The 15275-nt window shown below is 50.5% G+C and overlaps 1 protein-coding gene across 2 annotated transcripts; it reads left to right on the forward strand.

The window, feature by feature from the left end:
• The first annotated feature begins 229 nt into the window (after positions 1 to 229).
• Brat1 (BRCA1 associated ATM activator 1) lies at positions 230 to 12968 on the forward strand. Of its 2 annotated transcripts, none has more exons than XM_051205500.1 (14): positions 230 to 248; positions 2308 to 2454; positions 5576 to 5730; positions 7293 to 7440; positions 7820 to 8192; positions 8370 to 8489; positions 9482 to 9573; positions 9746 to 9864; positions 9939 to 10125; positions 10313 to 10386; positions 10523 to 10625; positions 10759 to 10857; positions 10973 to 11148; positions 11736 to 12968. In XM_051205500.1, exons 2-14 carry the CDS (start codon positions 2328 to 2330, stop codon positions 12429 to 12431), a joined length of 2469 nt encoding a protein of 822 aa, XP_051061457.1. In that variant the 5' UTR covers positions 230 to 248; positions 2308 to 2327; the 3' UTR covers positions 12432 to 12968. The 2 variants fall into 2 exon arrangements, with proteins under 2 accessions (XP_051061457.1, XP_051061456.1); XM_051205499.1 differs by lacking the exon at positions 230 to 248 and adding an exon at positions 1446 to 1526.
• The last annotated feature ends 2307 nt before the right edge of the window (positions 12969 to 15275 follow it).

Raw genomic sequence — 15275 nt, forward strand, 5'->3', positions numbered from 1 at the left:
TGGTGCGAAAGTGACTCCCTAATTGTTAGACCAGGGCCTGACGCTTTAAGGAAAGGACAGCCCACACCAGAACTACCTATCTGACCGCACCAATTGCTTTACACCCTCGAAAGCCTCCAAACTCTTCGGGAAGACCCTGCGGCTTATCCCACCCAGGCCAGTTGAGGAGCACTTCACAGGTGCAAACTCAATATTTCATTTGTTCGGGATCACCCTATCTCTTCTGCCTCAGTGCTGGGATTACAAATGTATGTCAACATGCTTTTCCCCCCTTGTTCTTCCACCCCACTCTATGGGTCTGGCGACTGGCAGACTCGGGTCCTTAGGCTAGTGAAGCAAGCACTTAACTAGCCTAACTATTCCCCTGCCCGTATTCAGTTTCTGAGTAAACAGCTCCCCCCACCCCCAGCTGGGTGATATTGCAACATTAACCTCAGGACAAGGCTTCTCTTGGTTTTTCTTACCCACTGGGAAAAGAATTTCTTTCTTAAAAAAAAATTATTTTGAGACGGCGTGACTAGCCCCAAACTTACAAAAGTACGTCTATGCTGAGTTTAAAGTCTTCCACACTATGCCCTGTGAGGTATTTCTTATGTGTTTGTGTGGGTGTATGCCAACTGTGTGTGGGTGACCTCGGGGCTGCGGACCTAACTCTGGTCGTCTGCTAGAATAGGAGGTACTCTTAAGCACTGAACCATCTCTCTAGCCCGGCTTGCCTACTTTTTATCTTTATCATTGGCCGAGTGGGCTGAAGCGGTGAAGAGCCACAGAACGGCAGACTTTGGTGACTGGAGGGTCCTGACCCTCTAGTCCCTGGAGTTTAGCGTTAGCCGCTGTAGGAGCCGAGGGTTTCGGCACCGGAGGTCCTGCGCACGCACTGCTTGCCTGCGCCGTTCCCTGCAACTGGCAACAGGGGTTATGAGAGGAAAAGCCAGTGATCATAAATGCCTAGACACGTGGCCTAAGGGCAGCGAGGCACCGCCTTCCTTAAATAACCACGCCCACACCGAACCAGTCTTAGAGACGTTCCGCCCACTGCCTGCGTGGGCCTGCACCACTTAGCGTGGGGGGGGGTGTTGTGATAGTTCCGAGTGAGTGTGAAGATCCCAAGCTGTAGCCAGTTGAAGTGCATTTACAGGATTTTGAGCTTTAGAGGTGATCCGAGTCGCGGTCATGGTCATCACCGGTCTCTAAACTCACCGTTCCGCTCTTTCTCTCCCGTGCCTGTCACGTGGTACTGTCTTAAGGCGGGACCCTGTAGACTTCAGCAGAGGGCGCAATCAGCAGCACTGAGGGGCGGAGTCCGTAACCACGTGGGAAGGAACCACGTCGGGGGCGGGGCCTCGGCTGCTTGCTGTGAATTCAGGCGGGGTGGGACTAGAAGATGGTGGGGCGGGGTCCGCGGCTGCGTGCAATGAACTCTGAGGGGAGGGGCAGGACCTAGGGAGGGCGGGGCCTGAGCCGGCGTGGAGCGGAATTTGCGGAGGCGCGGGCGGGGCCTGCAGCAGACACCGGAACCTCGGCGAGTGAGACGCGCGCAGAGCTGGGGTCTACGTCCAGGTAAGCCAGGCTTCGAGCTCCGGCCGGGCACTTGGGGCCTGGTGGTGCATTCTATTCTCTAAGATCTAGTTCCGTAGCGGAGGGGCTCGGAGGTGGGATTCGAACCCCAGTTTATTTGATATCGCGGAGAGCGCACCTCTAACCCGGACTTAGGAAGTACGGACGACCAATGTCGGGGTTGAGACGGACCCTGCTGGGCCGACAGATACCTATATCATTGCCCTCTAAGATGCGTATTTCTGTCTTGAGTGGACTCCTACCAGTGCAGGCCGCAGGGTTGTCACTTGCAGCCTCTTCCGACCTGGGCTGTGACACACTCCTTCCTTTGCACTCCTGGGTCTCATGCAAGTTTCTCTTGACCGTTGGGAACAGTCTCTGGGATCAGGTGTCTGGATGGACAGCCCCCTGCACACTTGGCTGACACCCTGACTGTTCTAGTCGCAGCTAGGTCAGTAGGCAGTTGCACCTCCATCCACCCCACGCATCAAACCCCTAAGTTGACACCAAAGGTGGCTCTGATTAACATTTCCTCACTCACTGACAGTGCAGATGCCAGGACTCAGTCCTCTTGACTGCCCAGGCTCCCCTGGACTGAGCTTAGCATCTTTGTGGGATTAGAGTTCTGGTCTATATGAAGTTTCCTGGGCCCCTCCCCCATCATAGGAGGCATTGAAGTCTGCCTTTGACTAGAGTGGCTGGGTCTGAAGCCAGATATGATCATGGCTGACCAACCCATTGCTTCCTCAGTAGGAACTGCTGTCCTGATCATGGACCCAGAATGTTCCAGGCTCCTCCCAGCTCTCTGTGCTGTTCTGACAGATCCCAGGCAGCTGGTGGCAGATGACACCTGCTTGGAGAAACTGCTGGATTGGTTTAAAACAGTGATGGAGACAGGTAAGGACAAGGCGTATAGCACTGTCCGTCTATCTGGTGTCTTTAGGGAGAGTCAAGATGGGATGCTAGGGTGGTGAACAAAAGTCCCATGGGAGTCCATCCACGTTTCAGGCTTGCTGCTATTCAGTTCACATTAGGTGTTTGCGGAGAGCACACCTATATTGTTTAGCTATCTTTGTTGTATTTTGCTTCTTTTGAAAAACCTAGATCTCTGGGTAGATGTGGTAGGGCATGTCATCCAGAAGTCAAGGCAAGTGGACCTCAACTTCAAGGTCAGCCAGCGATACATAGTTTAGCCTGAGTTACATTTTTGCAGTATGGGTGGATCTTAACTTATTTAATCGCTTGCATTGTTTATGTTCCCAGTTTTTTGTTATTATAAATAGCACTGTACCAGCTTTCCTTGAGCTTGAGTACCCTGGCACCTGAAGTTTTTCCTGCCATGGTTGATCCTTGTCTTCTGACAGGTTCGGTGCTCTTGTTGTTAAAACCTACCTTCATTGCTCCCATGGTTTGCTGTTATTTTTCTTTTCTTTTGAGACATGATCTAATGTAGCTTAGGCTGTTCTCAAATTCACTCTGTAGCTAAGCTTCACCTTGAACCTCTGGTCCTCCTGTCTGCAGCTGCGTGCTGGGATCATAGGTGTGAACCATCACTCCCTGTTTTTATTGGATGCTGAGGATGGAGCTAGGGCTTCCTGCACGGCAGACTACCACTTTACCAATGGCGTTACATCCCCAGCCTTTATCTTTTCTGTGTGTGTTTTGTCTTGCCTGTTTTCTTTTGTTTGTTTGTTTGTTTGTTTTGTTTTGTTTTTTGAGACAGGGTTTCTCTGGCTGTCCTGGAACTCATTCTGTAGACCAGGCTGACCTCAAACTCACAGAGATCTACCTGCCTCTGCCTCTCAAGTGCTGGGACTAAAGGTGCTGATGTGTTTGCATATTTATAACTGTACATGTTTGCTCATGAATGTAGAGGCCAGAGGTTGATGTTACATATTGAGGCAGAGTCTCCCATTTTCTTTCACTTGAACCCAGAGCTTGCCAGTTTGGCTATTCTAACAGGACAGCTGAGGGTTCCCTATCTGTGTCTCTGGAGTGCTGTCTGCCCAGCATTTATATTGGTTCTGGGAATCTGAACTCTGACCCTCACAGAAAGCTTTACCTACTGAACCATTCCCCAGATCTCAAAGCCTACTTTTTAGTCAAGTTTTTGCGAATAATTTTATAGGATTTGTGAGTGTGTGTGTGTTTTGCATGCACACCCAGGTATCTACATATGAAGATTAGAGCAGGATATTAGGCATCTTCTACCATCACTCTCTGCCTATTGCCTTGAGATAAGGTCTGTTACTGAACCTGAAGTTACAGGAAACTAGGCTGACTGGACAGGAAGTTCTTGGGATCTGCCTGTCTCCACCCCTCCCCCAACTCTAGAATTAGAGGCATGCAGAGACATACCTGGCCTTTTATGTGAGTGCTGGGAATTCGAACTCAGGTTCCTCATGCTTGTAGTGCCTGCCTTATTTATGGAACCATCTCCCCAGCCCCTTTCACAAGTTTGATTTGTTGTTGCTTCTTTGGAGGCAGGGTTCAGCTGTGTAGTCCAGGTCACCATGTGAACCAAGCTAGCTTTGAATTGAGAGATCTGCCTGCCTCTGCCTCCCAAGTGCCATGTTTAAAGGTGAGTGCCACCCCATCTGACCTGCAAATATTTTTAAACAGCTTTATTGAAATATGATTTACACGCCACAGAGTCCGCCCATTTAACATTTATCTGTTCAGCTGGGCATGGTGACTCACATCTGTAATCTCAACATTTGGGAGGCTGAGGCAGGAGGGTTGCTGCAAGTTTGAGGCCAGCTTGGGCTGCAGGACACCCTATCTCAAAATTATATATAAAATAAAATAAATGATTGGAAATGAAGTGTACCAGTTTAGTGTGTTTTAGTCAACATAGGGGGTGTCTAATCTCATTTTGTAACTTCCTTGTTCCCCCCATAGCTAGGTGTCCTGTGGTAGGCAGTTCCTTCTCCCGCCTCACCCCCAATTTCCCTCAATTTTTAAAATGTCCCACATGATGGAGCTGTGCCTGTTAGCAGCCCACCTACTTGGTGCTGAGGCAGGAGGGTTATGAGTTTATGGTCTGGGTAAGTTCCAGGCAACTTAGGAAGATGCTGTTGAAAACAGGAGTGACAAGGCTGATGACCAGATGTGGCAAAGCACATGGGACACAAAGGCAGGAAGATCAGGAGCTCATGGTCAGCATCAGCTGCCTGGCAAATTCAGGGCTAACCTGGGCTAGACTTTGTAAGAACAGACAAACAAACAGACTATCCCAGAACAGTAACTACAACAACAAAAGGCCCTGGGGAGTAGTTCCGTGGGAAAGCATTTGCCTACCACACGTGAGGCCTTTGGGTTCAGTCCTTTTCTCTCCCACCAAAAGAAAAAAAAGGCATGGTGCTACATACATATAATGCGATTGTTTAGAACCTGAGGTAGGAAGGTCAGGAATTCAAGGCTGTCCTCAGCCAAATAACAAATTCAAGGCTAACTTAGGTTACAGGAGACCCTGCCTCAGAAAAAGAATGTTCTGCGTGTTGGAGTGAACAGTTTTCACTCCTGGTCATTACTTTGGCTGTGTTTGACAATCTGTCCGTGTAATTGTTTCTCGGAGGTGTGTAAACGTCTTGCCCTGATGTTGTGAATTCGATTTTTTTAATGCAGTGTTGTCTTTAATGGCTCCTTATTTATTTCATTTCTTTTCTCTTTCTCTCAGTCACTCTTACTTTCTTCCATTTTTTTCCTTCAATGATAATAAAGGTAGACAAGTATTTTATTGCTGAGCCACACCCCCAGCACCTGACTGGGGGATTCTATGTGGAATTACAGCCCCAGCTCTTGTTGCCTTTATGGTTCTTTATGGTTCTTGTCTGTATCTTTTACCCACTGCTGAGTCATTGGCTTTCTGGGGTGGTCTCCTTAATAGGTTAGGAGCTATTCGTTGCGAAAACCCCTCCTCTTGGGACTACTCAATCCTGAGGGTTAGGGATATGTGAGACATTTCTAGAGAGCCTCTCCCTGGTCATTGCTGTCTTGGGATGTCCTGTCTCCACAGAGTCCAGTCTCCATCTGCTGCAGGACCACCCCTGCCTAATGGAGCTACTGTCCCATGTGCTGAAGCCACAGGACATGAGCCCCAGGGTCCTCTCCTTTGCTCTACGCCTTGTTGGGATCTTTGCAGGCCAAGAGGACTGTTTCCAGTACCTTCAGGTGAGCCTTTGTCTTCCATGTGTTGTCCCCTTAGGGGTGGGCATCCTTTCCCTCTGGATTAGGAGCCATTATTACTTGGGTATCAGTGACTGGCCCTGCTCCTGTGGCTGGCCAGTGGTCAGGATTTCAACCCCAGCATCATCCCACATTGCTCCTACTTGGAAACACTCACCAGGGATGATGCTGGCTGGCTTCCCATTATCACTGGCTGTGTAATCCTTGCCACATTCTGAGCTTCTCTTTCTGATGGGCATGTGAGAGCCGGAGGACACCCCAGGTGCTTTGTCTGCAGCACAGTCATGGATTGATTGCATGGGGGAAAGAACAGAGTGGTCTACATGTAGTGACTGCACCTGCCAGGGAAATCCAGCTGCAAGGGACCTGATGCCCTCTTCTGGCTTCCACAGGCACCTGCATTCATGTACAGACCTGCACTCATTCATATTTGCATAAAAATTAAAAAAAAATAAAATAAAAACCAGGCCAGGCATGGTGGTGCATGCCTTTAATCCCAGTACTTGGGAGGCGGAGGCAGATGGATCTCAATAAGTTTGAGGCCAGCCTGGTCTACAAAGCGAGTTGTAGGATAGCTAGATCTGTTACACAGACAAAAACCCTGTGTTGAAAAACAAGTAAACAAATAAGTAATAAAAATCTTACAAAGAAAGATGAAGGAGGAAAAGAAAGCTGTTCATTCTTCCTCTGACCTCTTCTCCTCTCTCATGAGGACAGAGCGATGGTGCTAGGGCCTGGGAATAGCTGTGTGGTACCAAATTGTTGGATTTTTGTTCTGTTGTCTGAGGTTCCCACACACACGAGCCTTTATTTATGTATTTTGTTCCTGCCTTTTGTGACAGTGTCTCTCCATGTAGTCCTGGCTGGCCCAGAACTCTCTATGCAGCCCAGCTTCTGCCTCCCCAGTGCTGGGATTAAAGGCATGTGCCACCACACCACTGTGTTTATTTTTATTTTATGTCTGTGGGTGTTTTACCTACAGTGTGTCTGTGGACCACATGCATGCAGTTCCTCTGGAGGTCAGAAGAGGGCATCAGATCTCCTGGAATTGGGCTTTAAATAGTTGCAGGCCACCATGTGGGTGCCAGGAGCTGGGCCTGGATTCTCTGCTAGAGCAGCCAGTGCTCTTAAACCCTGAGCCACCTCTCCAGCTCTCTGTTTTCTTTCTTTCTTTTTTTTTTTTTAAAGATTTATTTGTCTATTAATTATACATTGTTCATCTGCATGTATCCCTGCAGGCCAGAAGAGGGCACCAGATCTCATTACAGATGGTTGTGAGCCATCATGTGGTTGCTAGGCATTGAACTCAGGACCTCTGGAAGAGCAGCCAGTGCTCTTAACCTCTGAGCCATCTCTCTAGCCCCTCTGTTTCCATTTTTGACATAAGGTCTCACCATGTGCTCCTGACTGAGCTAGAATGCAAAGAGACTAGCCTGCTTCTGCCTCTGGTATTAAAGGTGTGCACCACCAAGCCTGGCTCTACCAGTCCTGACAAACAAAAAAAGGCCTTCTCCCCCTGCACTCCTGATGCTTTCTTTGCTTCTTAGCAGGGGGAGTTGTTGCTGGGGCTCTTTGGGGAGACAGGTGCCCTCAGCTGGGCATCCTGGAACGTGCCCAGTGTACGGAGTGGCTGGATCCAAGGCTTGTGCTCCCTGGCACACCATCCCAGCGCCCTCCACTTCCTGGCTGACAGTGGTGAGTGTAGCCCATGCCCTACCCCGGTTCATACAGGCCACTCTTGCCTCGAGTGCCTGTGCTGTGGGATCTCTGGGGAGCCCTTGAAGAACCTCTCTGAGTCCAGTCTTCTCAGCTGGGGAAGGGTGGTGGTGGTCTAGAGTTGTCAGGATAGAGAAGCACACATGGTTATAGGGATATTGTCATCTTTGACTCCTAGGATCTGGGTGGATCCCACGATAGTGTTATTGTCAAGCCTCATGCTAGAGGCTCATGTTGGCTTTGCTTGTGAGCAGAGGGGAGTCTGGGTGCTCTCCCTGAGGCCTGGAAGAGTGTGACAGATGCAAGGTACTCTCTGCATGCTTTCTCACTCAGGCTGACCTTTCGCTGCCCACTCCAGGTGCTGTGGACACGATCTTCTCCTTGCAAGGAGACCCCAGCCTGTTTGTGGCCTCTGCAGCCAGCCAGCTCCTAGTACACATCCTAGCTCTGGCCATGCAAGGTGGGGCTTCAGGGTCTCCCATCTCAGAAGCTGCTGCCTGGCCTGTCTGTGCCCAGAAGATTGTGAACCATATGGAAGAGTCCTTGCATTCCAAAGCCACCCCACAGGTCACGCAGGCCTTGAATGTACTGACCACCACCTTCGGGCGCTGCCATAGCCCCTGGACAGGGGTCCTCTGGGGGCGGCTGAGTCCCCCTGTTGCCTGCCTGTTTGAGAGAGACCCCATTCCAGCTGTACACTCACTCATGGACCTCCTGCTCAGCGTAGCCAGGTCAGGTGGCTGCAGGGGCTGAGGGTGAGTGGTAGTTGCCTGTGAAGTCTCAGAGTAGCTGATGCTTCACAGGGAGGACCCTAGTACTGACGCCTTAGGAAATGGTATCTTCAGGACTGGGCATGTTTGAAACTGTCCAGTTAGGCACTAATGGAGGAGTGTGTTTTCTTTCTGTAGGTCTCCTGTGTTGAATGTTGCAGCCTGTGGTCTGTGGGAGATGTTGGCCCAGACTCTGAGCCGCCTGAGTCCCGCACAAGCTGGGCCTCTAGCCCTGGGGACCCTGAAACTTCAGCACTGGTATGATTGGGGGTGCTGAGTATTGATTGCACTTATGGTTGGGAAACTTTGGAAACTGGGAAGCCAGATGTAAGAATGGGCCAGGTGGGAGAGCAGCCAGGTGGGAGAGCAGCCAGGTGGGAGAGCAGCCAGGTGGGCTGTACAGATATTGAAGCAGTAGTTGCCTCCTTCTGTCCCTCTCTTCCTTCCCTTTCCTTCTCTTTCCTTTCCTCAGTACTTGGTATGGAACTCAGTACTTCATACATGCTAGTCAAGTGCTCTGCCACTGAGCCACACCCCAGCCCCTCACTGGGGGATTCTAGGCAGGTGCTCTACCACTGAGCCACACCCCAGCCCCTCACTGGGGGATTCTAGGCAGGTGTTCTACCACCTAGCTATACCCCCAGCCTTTCACTGGGATATTATAGGAATATATTCTACCTCTGAGCCACACCTCAGTCCTCAGCTTGGCTTATAGACATGTTCCACCATAGTGAGCAAGAGAAAGAACTATTTCAAACAAAAGTTTTGTGGTACCCCCCAAAGCTAAAGCTAACTTCTGAGCTATCTGTAGCTATCCTCTGACGTCTATGGATGAGCCCATGGTGTCTACTCCAAGGGGTGTACGTCTACTCCAGGGGATGTGCAGAGGTGTGGGATGCAGGGAGGAAGGGTGCTGAGTGTCTGAACAGGCTCAATTCACCGGGTGGTCCATCACAGAATGTGAAAAAGGACATTTCGGGTCATTGCGCACAACATGAGCATACTTGGGCACTACTCTAGGAGCCTGGAAATCGCCTGTCACTCTGATCAGGGAGTGTGACCAGCCCTTCTGGGGACTCTGAGACCTACTGACTGCTCTGAGGACATCAGGGCCAAGCATGTAGGCCTTGGTTGGCTTTCTGTCCCTGTCCTGGTCCTTAAGTAGTATCTTGCAGAAGAATTGTGTTAGGGGAAGAATTGTGTTCAGATTGTAACCAGAGTATAACCCTTACCATGTACTATGTCCCCAGTCCCCAGGAACTGAGGACCCAGGCCTTTGGAGTCCTCCTCCAGCCTTTGGCCTGTATCCTGAAAGCTACCACTCAGGCCCCTGGACCTCCAGGTATGCAGGGAGGGTCCTTAGTCAAAGAAGAGTGAGCTGCCCTGGTCCCACCCAGACCCCTCCACTAAGCATAGGTGGACAGCATCCTTGACGAGCTCTGGCCCTGAACTTGGGACCTGGCCCCTGCTGTGGATGATGGTCATTACAGGGATGCTGTTGTCCTTGGCCTCAGGCTTGCTGGATGGGAGCGCAGGTAGCTTGCTGACTGTGGATGCTCTCTTGTCATCTAAGTCGGCCTGTGTGGGACTCCTTTGCCAGACCCTGGCTCACTTGGAGGAGCTACAGATGCTGGTAGGTACAGCCCTGGCGTGTTTCCATCGGATCACATGACCCCAGGCCTCTACTAACTCATCCTTCTCCTGCAGCCCCAGTGCCCCTGTCCCTGGCCCCAGATGCCCCTCCTGAGAGCTACAGTGACCATATTACGTCTCTGTGATGGCTCGGCAGACCCCAGCTCCAGTGTGGGAGGTCGTCTCTGTGGGACTCTGGGAGGCTGTGTTCGTGTCCAGCGAGCAGCCCTCGACTTCTTGGGGACATTGTCTCAGGGAATGAGTGAGTGGTGTTTTCTCTTAACCTGAGTTCCATTTTCTTTTCTTTCTTCTGTGATCCTACCAAGCTCTCATATGGCCCTGCACTCAGGCATCTTACCCCTGCTTCCTTAAGGCTTGGAATCCTTGCTCCCTGCCACATGGCAGGCTCTGGGTAGAAGTCGGGTTGATGCTTCCGTTGTCTGTTTCAGGTCCCCTGGAGTTGGTGCTGGAGGTCTTTGCAGCCCTCCTCAAGACCCTTGAGAGCCCAGAGTCCAGCCCCACGGTACTGCAAATTGGTTCTGGGGGCCCTGCATGACTGGGGACCTTCTTGCTTAAGAATGCTTCCAGTAGGGTCACAGAGCCCTACCCGTGTGGGTAGCCTGCCACTCCTACCCAATAACTTGTCCTGCCCATTCTAGGTCCTGAAAAAGGCCTTCCAGGCTACACTCAGATGGCTCCAGAACTCACACAAGACCCCCAACTGCTCCGATCTCAGCCCCGATGCCCTCTTGTTCCTTGGAGGTAATCTTGGCTCCTTGCAGAACTGCATGGAGCTAGAGAGCTGGGGTGGAGTCAGTTAGGGGCTGGGCAAGGTAATCCTCAGGGAAGACAGAGTATGACCCTAGAGGCCACTGACTACCCCTTCCTGGTACAGAGCTATTCCCCATACTACAGAAGCGCCTGTGCAGCCCGTGTTGGGAGGTGAGGGACTCAGCCCTGGAGTTCCTGACACATCTTATCCGACACTGGGGAGGTGAGCACCCTGGGGACAGGAGTGTGTATGTGTGTTGATGTGTCCCTGCTGGCTCTGGGGCTCTCAGACCGCCTGAGTGGCCTTTGATCACAGCTGTGTGGCATTTGATCCCCAGGGCAGGCTGACTTCAGAGAGGCATTGCATTCCTCAGAAGTGCCCACACTTGCCCGCCAGCTCCTCCAAGACCCCGAGAGTTATGTCCGAGCAAGTGCCGTGGGCGCTGCTGGGCAGCTCTCTAGCCGGGGTCTGCAGGCCGCTCCCACCAGCCCTGAGAACCGGCAGGCCCAGCAGGTAGGAGCCATTTGTTGTTGTCAGCCCAGTGAGTGGGTAAGCAGTGATTCAGATCTGTGGCAGCTGCTCCTGAGAGACCGTTAAGGAGCTGGGGCCAGCAGGTCACCCCACCTTAGACGCTGTGACCCCGTCTGGATCATAGGCAAGGGCAAAGCTGAAGAGCAGTGCATACAGAACACATTGTGTGAAGGGGCCAGAGCAGCCCGTGGCCCAAGCTCAGGTGGCTGTGGACTTGTGTCTCCTGGGTCTTCTCCTTCTTGGCTCATCAACTGTTGCTTTCTTATTACTGTATCAGAATGCCTGATGAAAGGTTAAGGAAGGGTGGGAATATCGGGACACAGTCTGTCATGGTGGCAGGAGCATGTGGCTGCTGGTTACTTTGCATCTGTAGCCAGGAAGTAGAGAGAGATGGATGTTCAGCTCTTGTTCTCCTTCTTACTCAGTCTGGGACCCCAGCATATTCTCTCCTCTATCCTTATCTAGAAACTCCGTTACTGTCACTCCCAGAGGTTTGTCTCGTAAGTGATTCTGGATGCTGTCAAGTTGACAATATCATGCTGACTTCTCTGGAACTCTCCAACCTGCAGGGCCTACTTATGGACCTCATGCATATCCTGTCTACGGACTCAGAGGGCTTCCCTCGGAGGGCTGTCTTACGGGTCTTTACTGAGTGGCTGAGGGATGGCCATGCTGATGTGATTCGAGACACAGAATGGTTTGTGGCCACTGTGCTCCAGGCAGTGAGCCGGGATCTGGACTGGGAGGTCCGGATGCAGGGTTTGGAGCTGGCACATGTGTTTCTCATCCAGGCAATGGGGCAGCCCAGCCTCCACTGTCCCTATACAGTGGGCCTGCCTGAGGCTACCTCTCCCAGCCCACACCCAGAATTCTTGCAAACTCTCTGCCGTCTACCACTGTTTGAGTTTGCCTTTTGTGCCTTGCTTGACTGTGACCGACCAGTGGCCCAAAAGGCCTGTGACTTGCTCCTCTTCTTGAGGGACAAGACAGCTCCCTGCAGTGGCCCCCAGGAGGCAGGGGACAGCCCCAACTCCGACTCCGTGGAGGCTGTTCTGCAGAGATGGAGGGATGGTGAGCTGGGCCAGCCCCTGGGGGACCTGGAGCCTGAGGCCATGCTAGCTATCCTTCGGTCCCTAGACCTGGAGGGTCTGCAGGGCAAGCTGGCCAAAAGCAGTGACCATGTGGAGAAGAGCCCACAGTCCCTACTGCAGGACATGCTGGCCACGGTGGGTATATTAGAGGAGAATGAAGCTGACTGCTACTGAGACTCTGTCCGCATCCTCCATCCCTTGCCAGCAGAAAGACTCCAGCCCAGGCCACCTGCTCATGAGACCCTCCAGAGAGTGGGTCAAAGTTCCCACATTTGAAGCTGGGTATGATAACACAGTTGGGATTCTGGCGTTTTAAAGGCCAAGTTCCTAGCCAGATTGGACTAGATAGCAGCCCTGTCCCAAAAAAAGAAAAAATCAAGTCAAAACAAAAATTCTTTGAGCAGAGGTCAGTCTCGGGGGCCATTTCTCAGGTGCTGTCCTTGATTTTTGAGAACAGGTCTCTCACTGGGACTTGGTTCTCGCTTACGAGGCTTGCCAGTGAGCTCCAGGGATCCTGTCACCTCCCCAGCACTGAGATTATAGTCCTGCATCACCACACCTGGGTTTTACATGGGTGCTGGCATTTGAACTCAGGTCCTCATGCTTGCACGGCAAGCACTTTATCCACTGAGCCATCTCCCCAGACCCCGCAGAATCCTACCTTTTGATGTGTTATTAAAGAAGTGGCTTGTTTTCTGCTCAGAACAAGTAGCATTGATGTCTATTATCCTTCAACTTCATTTTGTATATGATTTCAGAGTGCCACTGGTGTTCTTTTATACGCGGCCATTCAGTTCTCGCTGCCCCATCCAACGACCAAGGTTTAAAAGTCCCATAATCTTTAAACAACTCAAATACTAGCCAGGCTGTGGCAGCACACACCTTTAATTCCAGCAATTGGGAGGCAGAGACAGGTGGATCTCTGAGTTCAAGGTCAGCCCGGCTTACAAAGTGAGTTCCAGAACAGCCAAGACTACTCAGAGAAACCCTGTCTTGAAAAACCAAAAATAAATAAAAGTTCAAATATTTTAAGTTGTTCAAAGTTGCAGCTGTGGGTGGGTCCTGTTTAAAAGAAAAGAAATAAAAAAAAAAGAAGCTACGTACTTCTTATTTAAGAAGGGAAGAACCAGGGCACAGCTACAGTCAAAGCAAGACCAACATCCAGCAGTGTAAAAATTGGAGTGGCTGACATCTAGAGCTCACTCATGATGTTCTGGGCTCTAAAGTGCTTGTGGCGCTCCACTTCCTGGCTCTGCCATCCACAGCACACACAGCTAGCCTTCAAGACTCTGGTCAGTTTTACCTCACACCTGCTGGGCATCCCACAGCCCTGGCATCTCAGATATGCTGAGGTCTCCATCCCAAATGAAGCTGCACCTTCACCATAGCTGTCTTAGTTAGGGTTTCTATTGCTGTGAAGAGATACCATGACCACAGCAACTCTTATGATGGAAAATGTTCAATTGGGGCTGGCTTACAACTTCAGAGATTTAGTCCATCATTGTCATGGTGGGAAGCGTGGTGGCACACAGTCAGACATGGTGTTGCAGAGGGAGCTGAGAGTTCTACATCTGGGTTAGCAGGCAGCAGGAAGAGAGATGGACAGTGGGCTTGACTTGAGCACTCAAAACCCCAAAGCTCGGGGCTGGAGAGATGTTACAGAGGTTCTGAGTTCAATTCCCAGCAACCACATGGTGGCTCACAGACATTTATAATGGGTGTGCAGGTATACACAAGTAGGACACAGTATATGTAGTAAATAAATAAGTCTTAAAGAAAACAAAACAAAAACAACCCAAAGCTCATACCCGGTGACACACTTCCTTCAACCTCCTCATAGTGCCACTCCCTATGAGCCTAGAGGGGGTCATGCTCATTGAAAGCAGCTTTTGGAGGAGAGGGTTTATTTCATCTTTACAGCTTACCATCACAAGGTTGGTAGGAACTGGTAGGAAGCCGAGGCCATGGGAGAGTGCTGCTTGCTCTTGCCTCAGCCTGCTTTCCTAGAGTACCCAGGGCTACCTTCCAAGGAATTACACCACCTGAAAGACCTGCAGAGCGTGGACCTTCACTCAGGAAAGGCGACATCCCAAATCACTCACGAGAAGCCGTCTTGATGCAAATAGCATGAGGAGTTTTTATTCCAAGTGCACTGGGGTCCACAGTCATACGCCATGCTGGGGTAGAGGACTGAGGACCTCGAGGGCAGAATTGAGATAGCTTTTATAGGATTTACATCAAAGCTACCAAGGCCAGTTTCAAAGCTAGCCTGTTATTTTCACTAGGCCTAAAAGCAAGGTCATGGGATAGTTCAAAACTTGGAATGGTTAATAAGGTTTCCTAGGTTACAGAGATTTCAAAGAATACACAGATTTTACAAGGTGGGATTGTTTAGCGCACCTGCAAGGTTAGGGGGTTTTCTTTCTCTAGGACCAGCGGGCTCAGTGGCCTTGTCCTTGAGTGGCTGGGAGAATGTACTCTCCAGTCAGGGAGTTATCTATATCTATTGGCAGAGGCACTTGTTCTTTCTAGTTTTCCCTTCTTGCCATAAGTTCTGTCTCTTAGTTATTTTCTTTGTAGACAGTATGATCCATAAGAGTTCCCAGACTGTTGTTGTGGATAACAACATTCTTCAGAAACTAGGTGGTTATTGAATAATAATAATTTTCAGAAACCGGTCATCATGACCAAGGTATTTCATGTGTTTTCTTTTTTCCTGAGCTTTGCATGCAGCAAGGGTGATTTTTAAATCCATGCTGATAGGCTTTTTCTAAATTTCTAACTTTTAATGGTCATTAGAGAGTTAGGGTGTATTTTCATCCTTTCACACCCACAGTGGGCAAGTACCTTTACCTTAATCATTAAGAAAATGCACCCCTAGACTGGTCCATAGGCCGATCGGATGGAGGCAATTTCTTATTGAAGTTCCAGATATCTCTGGGTGGTGTCTAATTGATAAAATAGCGCATCAGAAGACCCTTTCCCCCAAGTGAGATCTGGTGGCCTGTGGGAAGGTGC

The sequence above is a fragment of the Phodopus roborovskii genome, unplaced genomic scaffold, assembly GCF_943737965.1.
Source record: "Phodopus roborovskii unplaced genomic scaffold, PHOROB, whole genome shotgun sequence".
NCBI classification, from domain to species: domain Eukaryota; kingdom Metazoa; phylum Chordata; class Mammalia; order Rodentia; family Cricetidae; genus Phodopus; species Phodopus roborovskii.